Source organism: Schistocerca cancellata, chromosome 6 (assembly GCF_023864275.1).
Source record: "Schistocerca cancellata isolate TAMUIC-IGC-003103 chromosome 6, iqSchCanc2.1, whole genome shotgun sequence".
Classification (NCBI taxonomy): Eukaryota; Metazoa; Arthropoda; class Insecta; order Orthoptera; family Acrididae; genus Schistocerca; species Schistocerca cancellata.
The window spans coordinates 369004796-369022985 of NC_064631.1; the positions used below are offsets into that span (position 1 = coordinate 369004796).

Below are 18190 nucleotides of genomic sequence, written 5' to 3' on the forward strand. Positions count from 1 at the left end.
GCCGCACCACTCCTTTGGTCTTTGAAGCCTGGTCTGCACAGACAGGTTGAACAATCTCCAGCCCCATCATCAGTTATGCCCACTAGAGTGTCCAATTATACATTTTTGTTAAATGAAGTCCCAATACCAACAAATTTCAGGTTGTTTAATACTCACCCTCCCATATCCAGTAAGTCTAACAATCAGGCAGCCCATTTTGCAAAAAGTGTTTGACAAAATATTGTAAACTTGTGAGGTGCCACTCCTGTGGTAAGGCAGAGGGTTGTTCAGGTGGCCATCTGCTTGAAGGAATTAGTGAATGTTTGATTAGATGTTCTGAGTTCTCAAATTGTCACTCTTTGGCAATTTGAGTTGCTGACCATTTGCAGGACTGTTCCCATGACTTTTACGCCAAACCTGGCCTACATCGCAGGTCGAGAATAGTTCCCACTGGTTAGAGGTTTCTGGCGAAGCACACTTTACAAGCACTGCATGTAACAGGCAACAGGAAGGATGGAAAGACAGTCACATGAGGTTCTGGGCAATGTGGGCCACAGTGCCAGTTCCAGCAGGAATTCCTCTCTCTGCCCTCAGTCTCTGACCTAACAACACACACCTTCCTTCACACTCCTAACATTCCAGACATTGCTCTGTCTTGACTTAGCTGCGATAGCTTCTATGAGCAGCTGGTGCCATGTTCGCCTTCCGTAGGCATTCTCATTGTATCCTGTATATTCAAATACACCATGCTCTTTACCTATTTAATTCTCCTGTTATCATTTGCAGCTATCATTACTGGGTTCCCACTCCCTCATCCTATTTTGCACCTGTTTGGTATACACGTGGATTAGCAACAGACATTCTGGTGTTAGGCTGATATTTTATTTGTATCGAGCTAAATTCAGCATAAGTTGCTGGCTATATTCTCTTAACATCTATAGTTATACGTACCTGAGCAATGTCTATCCATGTTGTTATCACCTTTGCCCTTTCACTTGGTCGGATGTCAGGATCCATAAGGACTGTACTGATGACACGGAATGAAACAGCATTGAACTGATTTACAGTGGCCAGCACTGTTGCAGCTTCATGGCTTCTGTTCTTGTCACGTCGTGACCAAATGGCACCAAGGCATTGGTGAGGAACAAGTTTTTTGAACAGCTCCTGTTTTAAATGAAATGGTTTATTTTAATAGACCTCTATTTTTATATCCGTTGAGAGTTTTAAAATGAATTTTTACCTGAAACATACATTACATTAGTTTTAAAGGCCCCACATTATTTCTAAAAAATTTCAAATTCATGATATGATCTATCATGCTTCCTATTTATGTTTTTACCTAGAAACAATAAAAATTAGGTATAAATCAGCATTATTTCATAATTTAATCATATTTCTCATACACCATTACACAATCAAAGAACTCAAATGGCACCATAGTACAAAAGGAGGTAATCAGTGGCATCTCAATGTAGAAGGCCATCAGTTCAACAGAAAATCATACAAGCTATTAACTATCCAATCACATTGTCCTGAAAGTTCATGACTTCAAGTTAGAGTCAGCTTATGCTTTCTAAGAATACAAACAACTTTTTGATCAGGCTGTACTGGGACCATACTGGCATCCAACAATTGTGTCACAATCTGTCAGTGGCACTATTCAACAGCAGAATTGTGGAGTACGCAATTACCAAAGCACATTCCATACTGTTAATGTCATCTCTTTCAAAAACAGAGCCACTGCTTGTCAAGCCATCACAGCCTCAATTAAGATGTTCATTCCTGATGAAGCCAGTGGATATTATTTTTCTCTCTCTTCACCCAAATGTAGGAGTTATCCTACTCTTCACTGTTTATTTCACTATCTGCCTGTTGTTCTTTAAACAATGATGGCTGCTCATGTCGAGGTGCAGGGTCACACATTGGTGTGATTTCTGTTGACTCTCTATAGGTAGGTTTATACTAGGCATGGCCTTCGCCTCAACAGGAAAGGGAAGGGTAAACTGGCTGGTAAAACAGCAGGAAAGTTAAAGGGGGGAGGCACTGTCATGAGTGATAAAATACCACTGGTTATAGGATTCAGAAAAGACCCTTTTTCAGGGTAGGGAGGACAGATAGAAACCAAGTTTTAAGAGAGGTTAGGATTGAGACAAACCTTCAGTATTAGAAAGAAACCAAAAAACATAATTCTAGCTTATTACATCAGCATAAACAGCTGTTGGTTAAGAATTTTCAACAATCAGCAGAAAATTCAACTCTACCCAATTTTAATTTGGTCAATGTGAAATATCAGCTATCTTTATTGCAGCAAAATATTCAAGAACTGAGAAATAAAATTAATGAATTAATTATCTGCTTAGATGAATTAGATCCTCAAACCCAACTGACATTATGCCTCTTTGAACACCATGTGACAATTGGTACAGAACTTAAGTGTTACAGGATTTAGGTTAGCATCTCACTTTTGTAGAGCAGAAATGGAGAAAGGAGGAGTTGCCACATTCATCAGGACCTGTCATAAATTTAAGAATGTAGACATTCATAAATTTTGCCTAGAATAGCATATGGAAGCATGTGCAACAGAAGTAGAATTTCATAAAAAAAACACCTTCATAATTTTAAATGAATATCAAGCACCTGCAGGTAACTTTAATCTGTTCATAATCCACCTTGAAGCTGTACTTGCCTATTTAATAACCAAAAACAAAGAAATAATGGTTGCTAGTGACTTCAATGTAGATTTCCTTGAAGCCTCTCCCAATAAGAACTTGTTTGTGCTAGTAACACTATCATTCAACTTAATTCCCACTGTAAAGTTCCCAACTAGGGTAGCCAATTGCTCACAAACAGCCATTGATAATATCTTTATAGAGAAGTCCAATGAACAAAATTATATTAAAAAACCAATAATCAATGGCCTCTCAGACCATGACTTGCAGTTCCTTCTGTTAAATATTAATACTGAACATGATATAAAATTGTTACATATGAACTCAAGAGGGTAATCAATAAGCAAAAAATTGATTATTTTAGGACACTCCTCAGAGACATTCACTGGACTGATGTTTACAGTGCTCATGGCATGAATGAAAAATATAACACTTTTGCTAATAAAGTGCTTACCTTGTTTGCACACTGTTTTCCCTCAAAACTAACCAAGGTTACAGCAAAGTCTACAAAGAAGCTATGGATTACTCAAGGAACAGAGGTATCTTGTGAAACAAAAAGAAAACTGTATCTGTCAATCTGAAACAGTTCTGATGCTGATGCTACAGCACATTACAAGAAATACAGCAAAATATTAAAGACTGTAATACAGACATCAAAGCAAATATATTACAAGGAAAAGATAGTCATATCAGATAACAAAATAAAGACAATATGGGATATAGTGAAGGACGAGACCAGTAGAACCAGACATGAAGAGGGGCAAATAGCATTAAGAGTAAATGATACATTGGTGACAGATGTGTATGGTGCTGCAGAACTTTTTAACCAACATTTTATAGCTGTTACTGAAAAGATGGGGTTGTTAGGTTCTGTGGATGCTGCCATGGGATACCTCAGACCAAACATTTCAAGAACTTCCATAATATGAATTTGACCCTCACTACACCAGCAGAAGTAATGTCCATCATAAAATCTTTAAAATCAAAAACATCTTGTGGGTATTATGAAATATCAACAAAGTTAATTAAAGACTGTGATTCTGAGTTAAGTAACATGTTAAACTACCTGTGTAACCAGTCGTTTATCAGTGGAATATTTCCTGTTTAAGAAGGTAGATAAAGAAATAGCATCAAATTTCCATTTAATTTCACTTTTGCCAGCATTCTCAAAAATTTTTGGAAAGATACAATTGGCTTTATAACCATCTTATCACAAATAACATAATGTCAAAGTTGCAGTTCAGATTTCTAAAGGGTTCTGATATTGAGAAGGCTATCTATACTTGCAGTGAAAATGTACTTAATTCATTAGACAAAAAATTTCAGGCAACTGGTATATTTTGTGATCTGTCAAAGGCATCTGACTGTGTAAATCACAACATCCTTTTAAGCAAATTAGAATAGTATGGTGTAACAGGAAATGCTGCAAAATGGTTCAAATCTTATATCTATGGCAGGAAACAAGGGTTGTTACTAGGAAAGAGACATGTATTAAGCTATCAGGAATTGTCCAACTGGGAACTAATTACATGTGGGGTCCCACAAGGTTCCATTCTAGGACCCTTACTTTTTCTTGTTTATATCAATGACCTTTCATCAGTAACATTACCAGGTGCCAAGTTCGTTTTGTTTGCAGATGATACAAACATTGCAATAATTAGCAAATCAAGTGAAGTCTTAGAAAGATTGGTTAATAAAATATTTGTGGACATTAATCACTGGTTCCTAACCAATTCTTTGTCACTAAACTTTGAAAAAACACACTACATGCAGTTCAGAACTTGTAAGGGGTGTCCCAAGAGTATATGCATAACATATGATGACAAGCAGATAGAGGAAGTGGACAGTGTTAAATTCTTGGGATTTCAGCTTGATAATAGATTAAACTGGGAGGAGCACACCACAGAACTGCTAAAGCATCTAAACAAATCTCTATTTGCAATGCGAATTATGTCTGACATAGGGGATATAAAAATGAAAAAGCTGGCATACTATGCTTATTTTCACTCCATAATGTCATATGGGATTATTTTTTGGGGTAATTCATCAAATCAAGCTAAATTTTTCTGGGCATGAAAATGTGCAGTAGGAGTTACATGTAGTGTGAAACCAAGAACATCCTGCAGAGGCCTGTTTAGGGAACTAGGGATACTAACTACTGCTTCCCAATAAATATATTTCTTAATGAAATTTGTCACTAAAAATATATGACTTTTCAAACCAACAGCTCAGTTCATGGAATAAATATTAGAAATAAGAATAATCTTCACAAGGATTGAAAGTCATTTACTCTTGTACAAAAAGATGTGCATTATTCAGGAACACACATTTTCAATAACTTGCCAGCAGCCATAAAAAGCTGGACAGCCAATGAAATTCAGTTTAAGATAAGCCTCAAGGATTTATTGGTCGCCAACTCCTCCTACTCAATTGATGAATTTCTCAGTAGAACCAACTGATTTTTGTGTGTGTCTATATATATAAAGTATAATCTAACTTCTGCACCATTTCAGTGCAGTAACGTGTGCATTGAAAATAAGTATTGTAGTAGTTCTATTATATGTTTATTACCTTATAAACAAAACAAAAAAAACTTTTTTTGTTTTTCTGACCATGTTCTACATTCCTGGAGAACCTCCTCACTACAGATCAATTGGAATGAAAGAAAAACTCATTTAATCTAATCACTGGAACAAATAATACGCTTATCAGTGACAGAGAAAAATAATCAAACTCAGTTCTACATAAAAGTAATCTCTCATAGAATACCTAAGCTGTGTAAGTAATGAAAAGGGCAATAAATTACCGTAGAGCCATACACAATTTATCATATTCTCAGAGAAATGCAAAATAATAGCAGACTCATTCTTTGTACTATTTATAAGTTTATGAAACAGCAAAACCTAGCCCATTGTCTGAACACAATCATATTAATTTGCCAAAAATGCAGACCTATATAATATAAGACAGTTACTGAGTAAATTTGACAAATAATGTTACTAATATTAGTAATACAATTGGTATGAAAGTAGGAAATTGTATGTATAATACAATGCTACATGTAAAAAAAATCTACTCACCAAGTGGTGGAAAGATAACACACACACATAAGAGGAGGTTATACTAATGCAAGCTTTCACAGCCAGTGGCTCCTTCTTCCAGCAGAAGTGTTGAAGTGGAAAGAAGAGGGGTAAAGGAGGAGGACTGGAGAGGCTTAGAAAAAGGGGAAGATTTTGGAAGAGTCACCCAGAACTGTATGTCAGGGGAGATTTACTGGATGGGATTAGAAGGATAGACTGATCACTGAACAATCGGTCTTTCCTTATGATCCTGTCTGGTAAGTCCCCCCTGATCCACAGTTCTGGGTGACTTTTCCGAAATCTACCCCTTTTGTTGAACCTCTCCAGTCCTTTTTCTTCACTCCTCCTTGTTCCCCTTCAAGCTTTCTGCCATAAGAAGGAGCCACTGGCTCTGAAAGCTTGCATAAGTATAATCTTCTTTTATGCATGTGTTCTCATGCCACTGCTTGTTGAGTAGAATTTTTTGTCTATCTAATTCCATGATATTGTCAAAAAGTGATCATTTTCATTGTAATGTTAGATGTAAGTAATAATAACTTACCACCCAGACATATTAAAATGTATTCACATAAAGGAAGAGGGTAGCAAGCTTTACATCTTTGTGAGTCACACTGTGTACTCCGATTTATAATGCCAGGTCAAAAACTATGTTACAAAATTTACTTCTTGTTTATGTGTTTCTTCCTTACAACAGATTGCCTTTTTCTCATACCCCTGTATGTATTCTGCCAAGGCTTTTCCTTTTTTTTCATTCAAAATGAAAAATTTAGAGGCTGGCCATTTTATAAACATAGTTTGAAAGGATTACTGTGGAGTGCCATAAATTGTCAGAATGCATTCATTTCCCATCCCTCTCTCTCCCTTTTATCTGTGTCATATTTCGTAACATTAGTATTTCAAATATCCGTATGCATATGGTTTACTTTTAACAGACTAAAACAGTTGTGGGATTCTGTGACATAAAATATTGCTGTTTAGCTAATAATTACAAAAGTGGGTTCATCGTATTCTAACATGTTGCTACTTTGTCACAGAACACCACAATTACTCAAGACTAAATGAGAATCAAAACAGATAATAAATATATACAATAAATCCTGAATTACAAAAGATTTAATTTTATAATGAGTATTCTCTTACTATTGCTGCCTTGTCCCCATTCTTTATTTTTGTCCCCATTCCTTATTTCTAATAAAATAACACATCTGTGTATCATAAGCAGAGTTTGTAGTTTCTGGTTTGGGATATTTATAAGAAATGTCTATTATTTATCATATTTTTCTCATTTACAAATTTCCAATACAATTTCTATGAAACAAGATCTCAAAGAGACACTTAGCCCCCTGAAACTAATCTGTTACCACTACATAAAGTCTTTGTTCACTAAGAAATAAAGCTCTTAAAATATGAATATTTAAAAAACTTACACTGTCCATTCTAGTCAGCTGTTCAGCAAAATGCCTCTCAGGTACATCAGGAAAGTGATAAAAGTGAGCAGAGTTGCCATTGACAAGGGAAGGATGAAAACATAAGCTGCCAGAACAATATTCTGAATAATCTGTAACAAATAAATTAATGATATTACTTTCTGGGACTTTAGTTCACATTATGAATAAATTGTGATTGACAATTATAATAATAATAATAATAATAATAATAATAATAATAATAATAATAATAATACATGCCTTTTATTATCTGAATTACTGTAATGCAGATCTTTGCTATTAAGATCATTTGCTTATTATGAAACTTAATATGCTACATGCAATTGACATCTTTGGATAAAAATGAAATACTAATGAAGAAAATAAATCAGTTACAAACATTTTGACCTTAATGAGTAATTTAAATAAGGTTTATAATTTCCTCTTTCACCAGTCTCCATAATCTAATAAGGTAAATCAATTAAATGTTACATGTGCATCATCCCATATGTTTTTATATCCTGGGTCAGTTTCTCCACTTTTTTTTACACATAGATCAGAAATATATCAAACAATGATGTAACTGATCAGTTGTAAATGGTAATCTATACTTTTTAGTACTATCTGAATTGGATCCCTATTTGAGCCAGAGGAACAGATAATATTAAAGCAACTGATACCACATTTCTGACACTTTCCGGTGACTAGGGGTCTGTGGTGAATACAAAGAACAAGAATTAAAGTGTCTGCAATATGTCACAGGCTTCCTTCAACATGACAGCACTCTAACATTTTGAATGGAAGAAAAGAAACTGGAATATATTAAGAGAAAAAATGGAGTATTGCCACCAACTGAACATTAGGTTCTAAGTTAGACTAATCTGATTCTAACTGCAAGTCAATAGGCTCCTTCCTACATCACTGCAAGTTATATATTACACCACAAACTTTCAAAACATTGCCTTTCCTTCAAATGTACTTGGTTAAATTTAGCTAGTATAAGCATTAATAGCTTTAAGCAGTATTGTGGTTGGTCATTGTTAATACAGTTTCAGTTAGAAGAGTTGCTCCCTTTCTTTAATATGTATCTTGACCTGTCCCACATCTCTAGAGGTCCTCCTCATTGGTGGGATCTACATAGTTCATGCTCAAGAGCAATTGCACAATTTTTCCTGCTGTTTGTTTCATAGCACCAACTGCTTCTTACTCCCTGGCTATGTCCCCTCTGCATCATTCATACAGCATCAAGCATCAACTACAAGGCAACTACTCCAATATTACAGATACACCATTGTACCTAAGGTTAACTCTTATGAAGAACAAAGAAACAACTTGAGCATTCTCCAATTACAACTCATTACATACAGACACAATCTTATAATTATAATGAAGCAGACTGACAAAGTAAGAGGTGTCAGTCAGACTATGGCTCCAATCCTCTCAGCAGATGGAATAACACTTCTCACAACCACCAAAACTTAAACTGCATCACATAACTTGTAGGCACACTGAATACCTATATCATTACACCATAGCAGCTGACTGTCCAGAAACTCAGTGGCACCAAATCAGTGTGTTCAAAACAGATGTCCACATTCATGAACTTACAGACAAAATCACAGCTCTCTAAGACAGACATACACCTATATGTACAATCAAAGTAAGAATAACTCTTGTTTCTTGACTGTCAACTAAATTACCTCAAATTCTCTTTATGTCATGATCTTCTTCCAGTTGTGATTCTTTTTATTTTATTTTCTCAATCAGTCATGCCACTTTCTTTCTCCCTCTCTTTGTTGCTCATGTTCTATCACAACCTTCTTTCTTTCCCTCTCCCATCCCTTCTGACGTCCATTTGCACCAGTTCCCTCAGTTTATCTACCATACTGTATCAGCAATATCTGAAGTTTTAATTATCATCTAGGAAAAGTAAACTTACATAATTAATTTTTTTCTCATTCGCAAGTACATGTCTGTGGTCTGGGTAAACATTGCTTCCCCAGCACCACATTACCATTGCACGCCATTAGAGGAACCAAAATATATAATGGTGCAGCCAACTGATGAAGTGGAGTATCATGTAATAATATGTTTCCAGCAGCAGTGAAAATGTTGCAACTGTGTCAGGAAATTCTAGGTAACTTCTTTAGCCATCTGAACTGGCCTGATACAGTTACAATGTTTCTCCAGCTTTTGATAATGAATCACTGCATGGTACTCCACTTTAGCAAAGAGTTGTGCCATTTTATTTTGGCACTTCTGATGGTGTGCTGTGGTACTATGACATGGGAATTCCAGTGTGTACCTAGATAAGTACCTGCTAACAAATGAAAAATTATATATATATATAATAGAGGGAAACATTCCACGTGGGAAAAATATATCTAAAAACAAAGATGATGAGACTTACCAAACAAAAGCGCTGGCAGGTCGATAGACACACAAACAAACACAAACACACACACAAAATTCAAACTTTCGCAACAAACTGTTGCTTCATCAGGAAAGAGGGAAGGAGAGGGAAAGACGAAAGGATGTGGGTTTTAAGGGAGAGGGTAAGGAGTCATTCCAATCCCGGGAGCGGAAAGACTTACCTTAGGGGGAAAAAAGGACAGGTATACACACACATATCCATCCGCACATACACAGACACAAGCAGACATTTGTAAAGGCAAAGAGTTTGGGCAGAGATGTCAGTCGAGGCGAAAGTAAAGAGGCAAAGATGTTGTTGAAAGAAAGGTGAGGTATGAGTGGCGGCAACTTGAAATTAGCGGAGGTTGAGGCCTGGTGGATAACAAGAAGAGAGGATATATTGAAGAGCAAGTTCCCATCTCCGGAGTTCTGACAGGTTGGTGTTAGTGGGAAGTATCCAGATAACCCGGACGGTGTAACACTGTGCCAAGATGTGCTGGCCATGCACCAAGGCATGTTGAGCCACAGGGAGATCCTCTTTACCAAAAAACACTGTCTGCCTGTGTCCATTCATGCGAATGGACAGTTTGTTGCTAGTCATTCCCACATAGAAAGCTTCACAGTGTAGGCAGGTCAGTTGGTAAATCACGTGGGTGCTTTCACACGTGGCTCTGCCTTTGATCGTGTACACCTTCCGGGTTACAGGACTGGAGTAGGTGGTGGTGGTGGGAGGGTGCATGGGACAGGTTTTACACCAGGGGCGGTTACAGGGGTAGGAGCCAGAGGGTAGAGAAGGTGGTTTGGGGATTTCATAGGGATGAACTAAGAGGTTACGAAGGTTAGGTGGACGGCGGAAAGACACTCTTGGTGGAGTGGGGAGGATTTCATGAAGGATGGATCTCATTTCAGGGCAGGATTTGAGGAAGTCGTATCCCTGCTGGAGAGCCACATTCAGAATCTGATCCAGTCCCGGAAAGTATCCTGTCACAAGTGGGGCACTTTTGGGGTTCTTCTGTGGAAGGTTCAGGGTTTGAGGAGATGAGGAAGTGGCTCTGGTTATTTGCTTCTGTACCAGGTCGGGAGGGTAGTTACGGGATGCAAAAGCTGTTTTCAGGTTGTTGGTGTAATGGTTCAGGGATTCTGGACTGGAGCAGATTCGTTTGCCACGAAGACCTAGGCTGTAGGGAAGGGACCGTTTGATGTGGAATGGGTGGCAGCTGTCATAATGGAGGTACTGTTGCTTGTTGGTGGGTTTGATGTGGATGGACGTGTGAAGCTGGCCATTGGACAGGTGGAGGTCAACGTCAAGGAAAGTGGCATGGGATTTAGAGTAGGACCAGGTGAATCTGATGGAACCAAAGGAGTTGAGGTTGGAGAGGAAATTCTGGAGTTCTTCTTCACTGCGAGTCCAGATCACCACCACCTATTCCACTCCTATAACCCGGAAGGTGTACACGATCAAAGGCAGAGCCACGTGTGAAAGCACCCACGTGATTTACCAACTGACCTGCCTACACTGTGAAGCGTTCTATGTGGGAATGACCAGCAACAAACTGTCCATTCGCATGAATGGACACAGGCAGACAGTGTTTGTTGGTAATGAGGATCACCCTGTGGCTAAACATGCCTTGGTGCACGGCCAGCACATCTTGGCACAGTGTTACACCGTCCGGGTTATCTGGATACTTCCCACTAACACCAACCTGTCAGAACTCCGGAGATGGGAACTTGCCCTTCAGCATATCCTCTCTTCTCGCTATCCGCCAGGCCTCAATCTCCGCTAATTTCTAATTTCAATCTGCCGCCGCTCATACCTCACCTGTCTTTCAACATCGTCTTTGCCTCTGTACTTCCGTCCCGACTGACATCTCTGCCCAAACTCTTTGCCTTTACAAATGTCTGCTTGTGCCTGTGTATATGCGGATGGATATGTGTGTGTGTGCGCGAGTGTATACCTGTCCTTTCTTCCCCCTAAGGTAAGTCTTTCCGTTCCCGGGATTGGAATGACTGCTTACCCTCTCCCTTAAAACCCATATCCTTTTGTCTTTCCCTCTCCTTCCCTCTTTCCTGACGAGGCAACCGTTGGTTGCGAAAGCTAGAATTTTGTGTGTATGTTTGTGTGTCTATCGACCTGCCAGCGCTTTTGTTTTGTAAGTCTCATCATCTTTCTTTTTAAATATATTTTTCCCACGTGATTATAATAGGTACACACTGGAATTCCCATGTCATAGTACCATAGCACACCACCAGAAGTGCCAAAATAAAATGGCACAACTCTTTGCTAAAGTGGAGTACCATGCAGTGATTCATTATCAAAAGCTGGAGAAACATTGTAACTCTATCAGGCCAGTTCAGATGGCTAAAGAAGTTACCTAGAATTTCCTGACACAGTTGCATCATTTTCACTGCTGCTGGAAACATATTATTACATGGTACTCCACTTCATCAGTTGGCTGCACCATTATATATTTTGGTTCCTCTAATGGCGTGCAATGGTAATGTGGTACTGGGGAAACAATGTTTACCCAGACCACAGACATGTACTTGTGAACGAGAAAAAAATTCATTATGTAAGTTTACTTTTCCTAGATGATAATTAAAACTTCAAATATTGCTGATACAGTATGGTAGATGAACTGAGGGAACTGGTGCATACATATGTAAAATTGTACACTTCATACACTTAAATATTTATCTAGTGCATTTCAAACACTTAAATATGCTTCAATGAAGGAATAGCTTGCTTAAGTATGACTTCAAAGATTTTAACTTCAGTATTTGCTCTTATAGTTTCAGAAAATTTGATATGAAGTTTAATTCCATTTTTCATGAGCTAATATGAGCTGTGCTTCTTAGATAATTAGCAAAATGGCATCCACTGAATGTGTTCAAGAAAATAATTCTTGATCGTCTCAGTTATGGCAATCTGTTTAAATTTCAAAGTATTCTCTGCACTTACCAAATTTCTCATCCAACTGTTTGGAAATAAATTCATAATATCACTTCATAACAATACTATGCATACCATTACTACACACATTATATAATATTTGTGTTACAGATAAAATTGTTAATACTTTGGGTATCATGCTGTCTCAAAACATATGCTGTAGGTACAGGGCGTAGAAGCCAGGAAAGCAATGTAGCAATCGACAGGAAGAGGAGAGGCTGCAGAGCGATCTCTCATTGTCATCTGCAAACAACCTATTACATTGTTATGAAAGTGAATATTGGTGTTTTGTATACCCTTCAATCAAACTATTTTTAATTACTGTGCTCATTCTTTTTAAAATTTATGAGATTCTGAAAAGAAACTGTAACACAGGAACACCACACATTCTTACAAAACAGTTACAAATGTAGCAGCACAATACCATAAAATAATTTTGATAGTAACATTGTAACATACCTAACATTTGGTCTTCCTTGTTGAACCTGTCAAGCCTGTGCCGCACTTTTACTTCAAGTTCTGATTCAGGTAGATACTGTTGGCAGAAGTATAGCAGCTGATGAAGAGTAGGATGCATTGGGGGATCTCTGAAGTCTTCAGGAAATGAATCCAGCCACACATGCAACGCAAGGACTAGAGTCCTATGAGTAAAAATGTTTGAGAATATTTTATAGAAAGAAACATGAAATTTCCCATTTCAAAATACTCCCAAAAGTTAGCAAACACATGAAAAACGAACAGCATTAATAGTAATGTATATCTCTACATTGACTTAATCAGTGGAATGAACATTCAAAACAAAACTGAAATATATACAACATGGAAATATTACACTGCTTGAAACTTGCTAAGGAACCAAGACATCGTTGGATAGGAATAATTACAGGCAATGATGGATGATATGAAACACAATACATATGTAGTAGAGGTTGAGTGGTATTTAGAATGACAGTTGGTACAGATTTTACCATATGGGAAAGCACTATAACAGACATAAACAACATTCCTGTTTCCACAGGTGAGACTCCCAATGGAAAAGGCACTAATGCACATTTTGCACCCGTTATTCGTGCTGGCTACCAAACCATTGAGGAGTCCTTGGGGATAAATTCCCACTCTTCTCTCAAGGCAGTTTCCAGTCCTTACATGATTTGGTGAGGGGATGTTCATTGAGAAATACATCTGCCATAAGTATCCCAGGCATGTTCTGCAGGATTTAGGGCTGGGGAGTATGCAGGCCATTCCAGACATTTGATATCTGAAATTTTCAGTGTCTGAGGCCTTAATGGTCCTATGTGGGTGGGTACCTTCACCCATAAACAGAAAGTAGGGTCCCATTGCACCCCTAAACAGACAGACATGTTCCAGAATAATCTCCCTGCAGTACTGCCGTGTAGTAATGGTACCTCGCACAAAGATATCCGGCAGTGTTTGGCCACTGTGCGTAATGTTTCCCCACACCATAATGCCTAGATCATACCGAAGACATCTGTTAACATTCTGTGCTGCGAAATGTGTTCCCCTCTCTCCACACTACCTGATGGGCGGAACCACTTGCCTCAGTGAAGCGGTATCAGTCGGAAAACATCTCACTGGACTACTGTTGCCGATGCCAAACAATATGCTCCCTACATCAATCAACTCTTTCTTGACAATGGCATGGTTAAAGTGGAATGCATTTAACAGGCTTCCTAGCATACAAACCAGTAATTTTTGTTTTTGGTGGCATTTAAATATGCAGCCAAATAATAAGCTAAATAATAAAGAAATCCATTGATGGATGGTATAAAAGGATCATAATGTGGTCAATTGGTGAAAAACAAAATCCCTGAGACCTCAAAATATTTGATTATCAAACAAATTAGGAATGTCAATTAGTTAAAACTTCAAGCTGATAATTTGCTTAAATATTTAACCAGATTGCTGCTTTTTTTACATTGGTTTGTAATATTTTCTATTGTTTTAATTTAATTTTTACTGAATGAAGTATATGGTGGTTTAAACTGAGAAAATTTAAAAGTAAGTAATGTAATAAGAGCTTATCAGTATACAAGGCAACATTTTCATTTCTGTTTCACTATTTATCTTTTGCTGTTAGTGTATACTTTATGTATGCTTCTGATACTTACTTCATATGTTGTTCCATTACTGCCTCAGGTAAGTCGAGTTTACCATTTGCTAGCTGTTCATACCTAATAAACAAAATTGATTATATTATATAAATGTTTTCTTTGAACATAAATAATTAAATGAAAATCGAAGGCTCTAAAAATTCATAAATTGATGTATATTATTTTTTGTTGTAGAGGAACTGAAATTTGTTGCATATAGAATAATATTCTGTGACAATGGAACAAATTATTTTTAAATTGTCACTAATAATGTGTCTATGTTAGGCCCAAAACTGATAAGTAGGACTCTTTATAGTTTAACGGTAAGATAACTTGAATGCCATTCATGAGTACAGGTCAAATATAAAGGCATCAGTGTACAATAGGTACACACATGATGCAATTACAGAATTTATTTGTAGCCATTTTACATTAATTATAGCTATTTTTATGAACTATAGAATAGCTATGAAAAATACACCAACAATGATGAAAATAGCAGAAGAGAAAAATAACCAGCAGATGCAAATCTTAGCAAGTTTTGTATGTAGAAACTAAGCACTGTATGGATGTATGCAGTTAATGCCATTAATTTGTCTGTCCTTTTTATGCTAAAGAAACAAAAGTTCAGGAAGCCCAGTAAATTGTATTTTGGAGCAGTATTGTTTCTCTTAAGATATAGTCTATAATTAAATGTTTACCACCTTCAATCATATCAGACTTTTAAAAAAATATGTACCAGTACTACAGAACTACATTTAAAACTTAATATGGCTACATGTATAGAAGCAGCTTCTACCTGTCAAGCAGCAGAGTGAGCACTTGTCGAGCACTGGCAAAAGTTCTGTATGTGGTCAGGAAGACATTAATATAAGTAGATTCAAGTTCACCATCATCAGTTGCTAAACTCTCAACAAGTTTCTCCAAGGTGCCTGCTTTCACAAATCGAACACGGACAGTCTCCCACTCTAGGTGTGATATTTCATCATCTGAATCCTGAAACGTGTGCAGAAGACTAATGCAATTGGTGCTGCACTTCACATCACTAACATTTTTAAAGTGTAACATTATGCGTCAGTGAAAGCTTTCTGCAATACAAATTAAAGATATTCAACATATACATTCATAGCTTCATCTTCAGAATGCTTGTATGCTGTTACAGTAGTCAAATACAATATACATAATTAAAATGAAATCAACAACAATAACCAGAAAAAAAGCTCAACTTAATACAGAAGAGTAAAAAAATTCAGTTTCCTCATTATTATTGTCATCATCAAAAATTACCTCTCTTAAATGCACCAAAATAAAACAGAGATACCGAGTTGCAACTAAGTGGATTAACAGCAGCTTGTTGTGGTATAAATGTGGAAATCTCTTTGTGAAAGAGAAGTTAAAAATTTTCACATGGTGAATGACTGCAAGGAAAGCAAACTGAAGGTAAAATGTGTATACTATGATGTGAAATATGATAAGTTTTTACAGAGCATGCAATGTTTTGGTTCCATTTGCCAAATTTCATGTTTCTGATTGTGGAATTACATGTTTCTGCCTGTGGCTCAAGAAATAAAGGCTTTGTCTGTATAATCTCCTCCAAGCTTCATATACAGGGTGATTCAAAAAGAATACCACAACTTTAGGAATTTAAAACTCTGCAACAACAAAAGGCAGAGCTAAGCACTATCTGTCGGCGAATTAAGGGAGCTATAAAGTTTCATTTAGTTGTACATTTGTTCGCTTGAGGCACTGTTGACTAGGCGTCAGCGTCAGTTAATGCTAAGATGGCGACCGCTCAACAGAAAGCTTTTTGTGTTATTGAGTACGGCAGAAGTGAATCGACGACAGTTGTTCAGCGTGCATTTCGAACGAAGTATGGTGTTAAACCTCCTGATAGGTGGTGTATTAAACGTTGGTATAAACAGTTTACAGAGAATGGGTGTTTGTGCAAAGGGAAAAGTTCTGGACGGCCGAGAACGAGTGATGAAAATGTAGCACGCATCCAGCAAGCATTTGTTCACAGAGCTAGCAGAGAGCTGCAAATTCCACAATCAACTGTATGGAGAGTCCTACGAAAAAGGTTAGTTATGAAACCTTATCGTCTGAAATTGGTTCAAGCACTGTCTGCAGCTGATAAGATTAAAAGAATCGATTTCTGTGATTTTATCCTTGCTCAAATGGAAACAGATGAATCTTTCATTTCAAAGATTGTGTTTAGTGATGAAGCAACTTTCCACACTAACGGGAAAGTCAACCGTCACAATGTCTGTACATGGGGCACTGAGAATCCGCGGGAAACAACTCAGTATGAACATGACTCGCCTAAGGTGAACGTTTTCTGTGCCATTTCAGCCAATAAAGTTTTTGGTCCCTTTTTCTTCGAAGGTGCTACTGTAACTGGACTACAGTATCTGGAGATGTTAGAGAATTGGCTGTTCCCTCAGCTCGAACAAGAAGCACAACAATTTATATTTCAGCAAGATGGAGTGCCACCACATTGGCACTTATCTGTTCGTAACTACCTGAACGTCAACTACCCGAGGCGACGGATCGGCCGCCAGGCAGCCCGTGACAGAGCACTTCATCACTGGCCTCCAAGAAGCCCTGATCTTACCCCCTGTGATTTTTTCTTATGGGGGTATGTTAAGGATATGGTGTTTTGGCCACCTCTCCCAGCCACCATTGATGATTTGAAACGAGAAATAACAGCAGCTATCCAAACTGTTACGCCTGATATGCTACAGAGAGTGTGGAACGAGTTGGAGTATCGGGTTGATATTGCTCGAGTGTCTGGAGGGGGCCATATTGAACATCTCTGAACTTGTTTTTGAGTGAAAAAAACCTTTTTAAATACTCTTTGTAATGATGTATAACAGAAGGTTATATTATGTTTCTTTCATTAAATACACATTTTTAAAGTTGTGGTATTCTTTTTGAATCACCCTGTATGGAAAATTGTCTTTGATGTAAGAAACAAATGTGGAAGGAACTGGCTTGAGCCTCACTAACAGACCAGCTTTACAATTTACTTGAGGTGTGTGTCAAAAGTGTTTCAAAATAATTACTGTTTCTGCTTGAAAATGTAAACTACCTTCACTGAATTTTAACCTAAAGAACCACTTGCTTTTTTCAAAAGCTCATCATCATGATACTATGACTCAAACTGAAGAAAAACAAGCAAGAAATCTGATGTATCCTTCTGAAAGGAACCCTGTCAGCATTCACCTGAAGCCAATGGAAACCTACAACAGGATGGCTGGACGGTGATTTGAACATAGTTCATTGTTAAGATGAATCCAATGTCTTAATACAATGACCATTCACTGAAAATTTGGAGATACTTTTGCATTTCGGCCCAAGATGCTGGAGATGGCGATCTTGTGTGCATGAGGTGTGCTTGCTTGTGTGTGTGTGTGTGTGAGTGGTGTGTGTGTATCTCTTTTACTGATGAAGGCTCTGGCTAAAAGCTTTATGTGAGTGTTTTAATTGTGTCTGTCTACAACTTAACATGTCTTCTTTACAGTAAGTAGCAACTTGTCTTTTTGCACATTGTTGATATTCCTAT

General features: G+C 37.5%; 1 protein-coding gene across 1 annotated transcript in view; it reads right to left on the reverse strand.

The window, feature by feature from the left end:
• The window catches only part of LOC126190935 (ral guanine nucleotide dissociation stimulator-like 1), a 393843-nt gene that overhangs the window by 48596 nt on the left and 327057 nt on the right, over nt 1-18190 (reverse strand). Inside the window, exons 3-7 of the mRNA XM_049931579.1 lie at nt 15428-15624; nt 14647-14709; nt 12977-13158; nt 7156-7286; nt 931-1143 (exon numbers count right to left, since the gene is read on the reverse strand). Coding sequence (XP_049787536.1) covers nt 931-1143; nt 7156-7286; nt 12977-13158; nt 14647-14709; nt 15428-15624 — 786 coding nt within the window. The remainder of the gene's footprint in view (nt 1-930; nt 1144-7155; nt 7287-12976; nt 13159-14646; nt 14710-15427; nt 15625-18190) is intronic.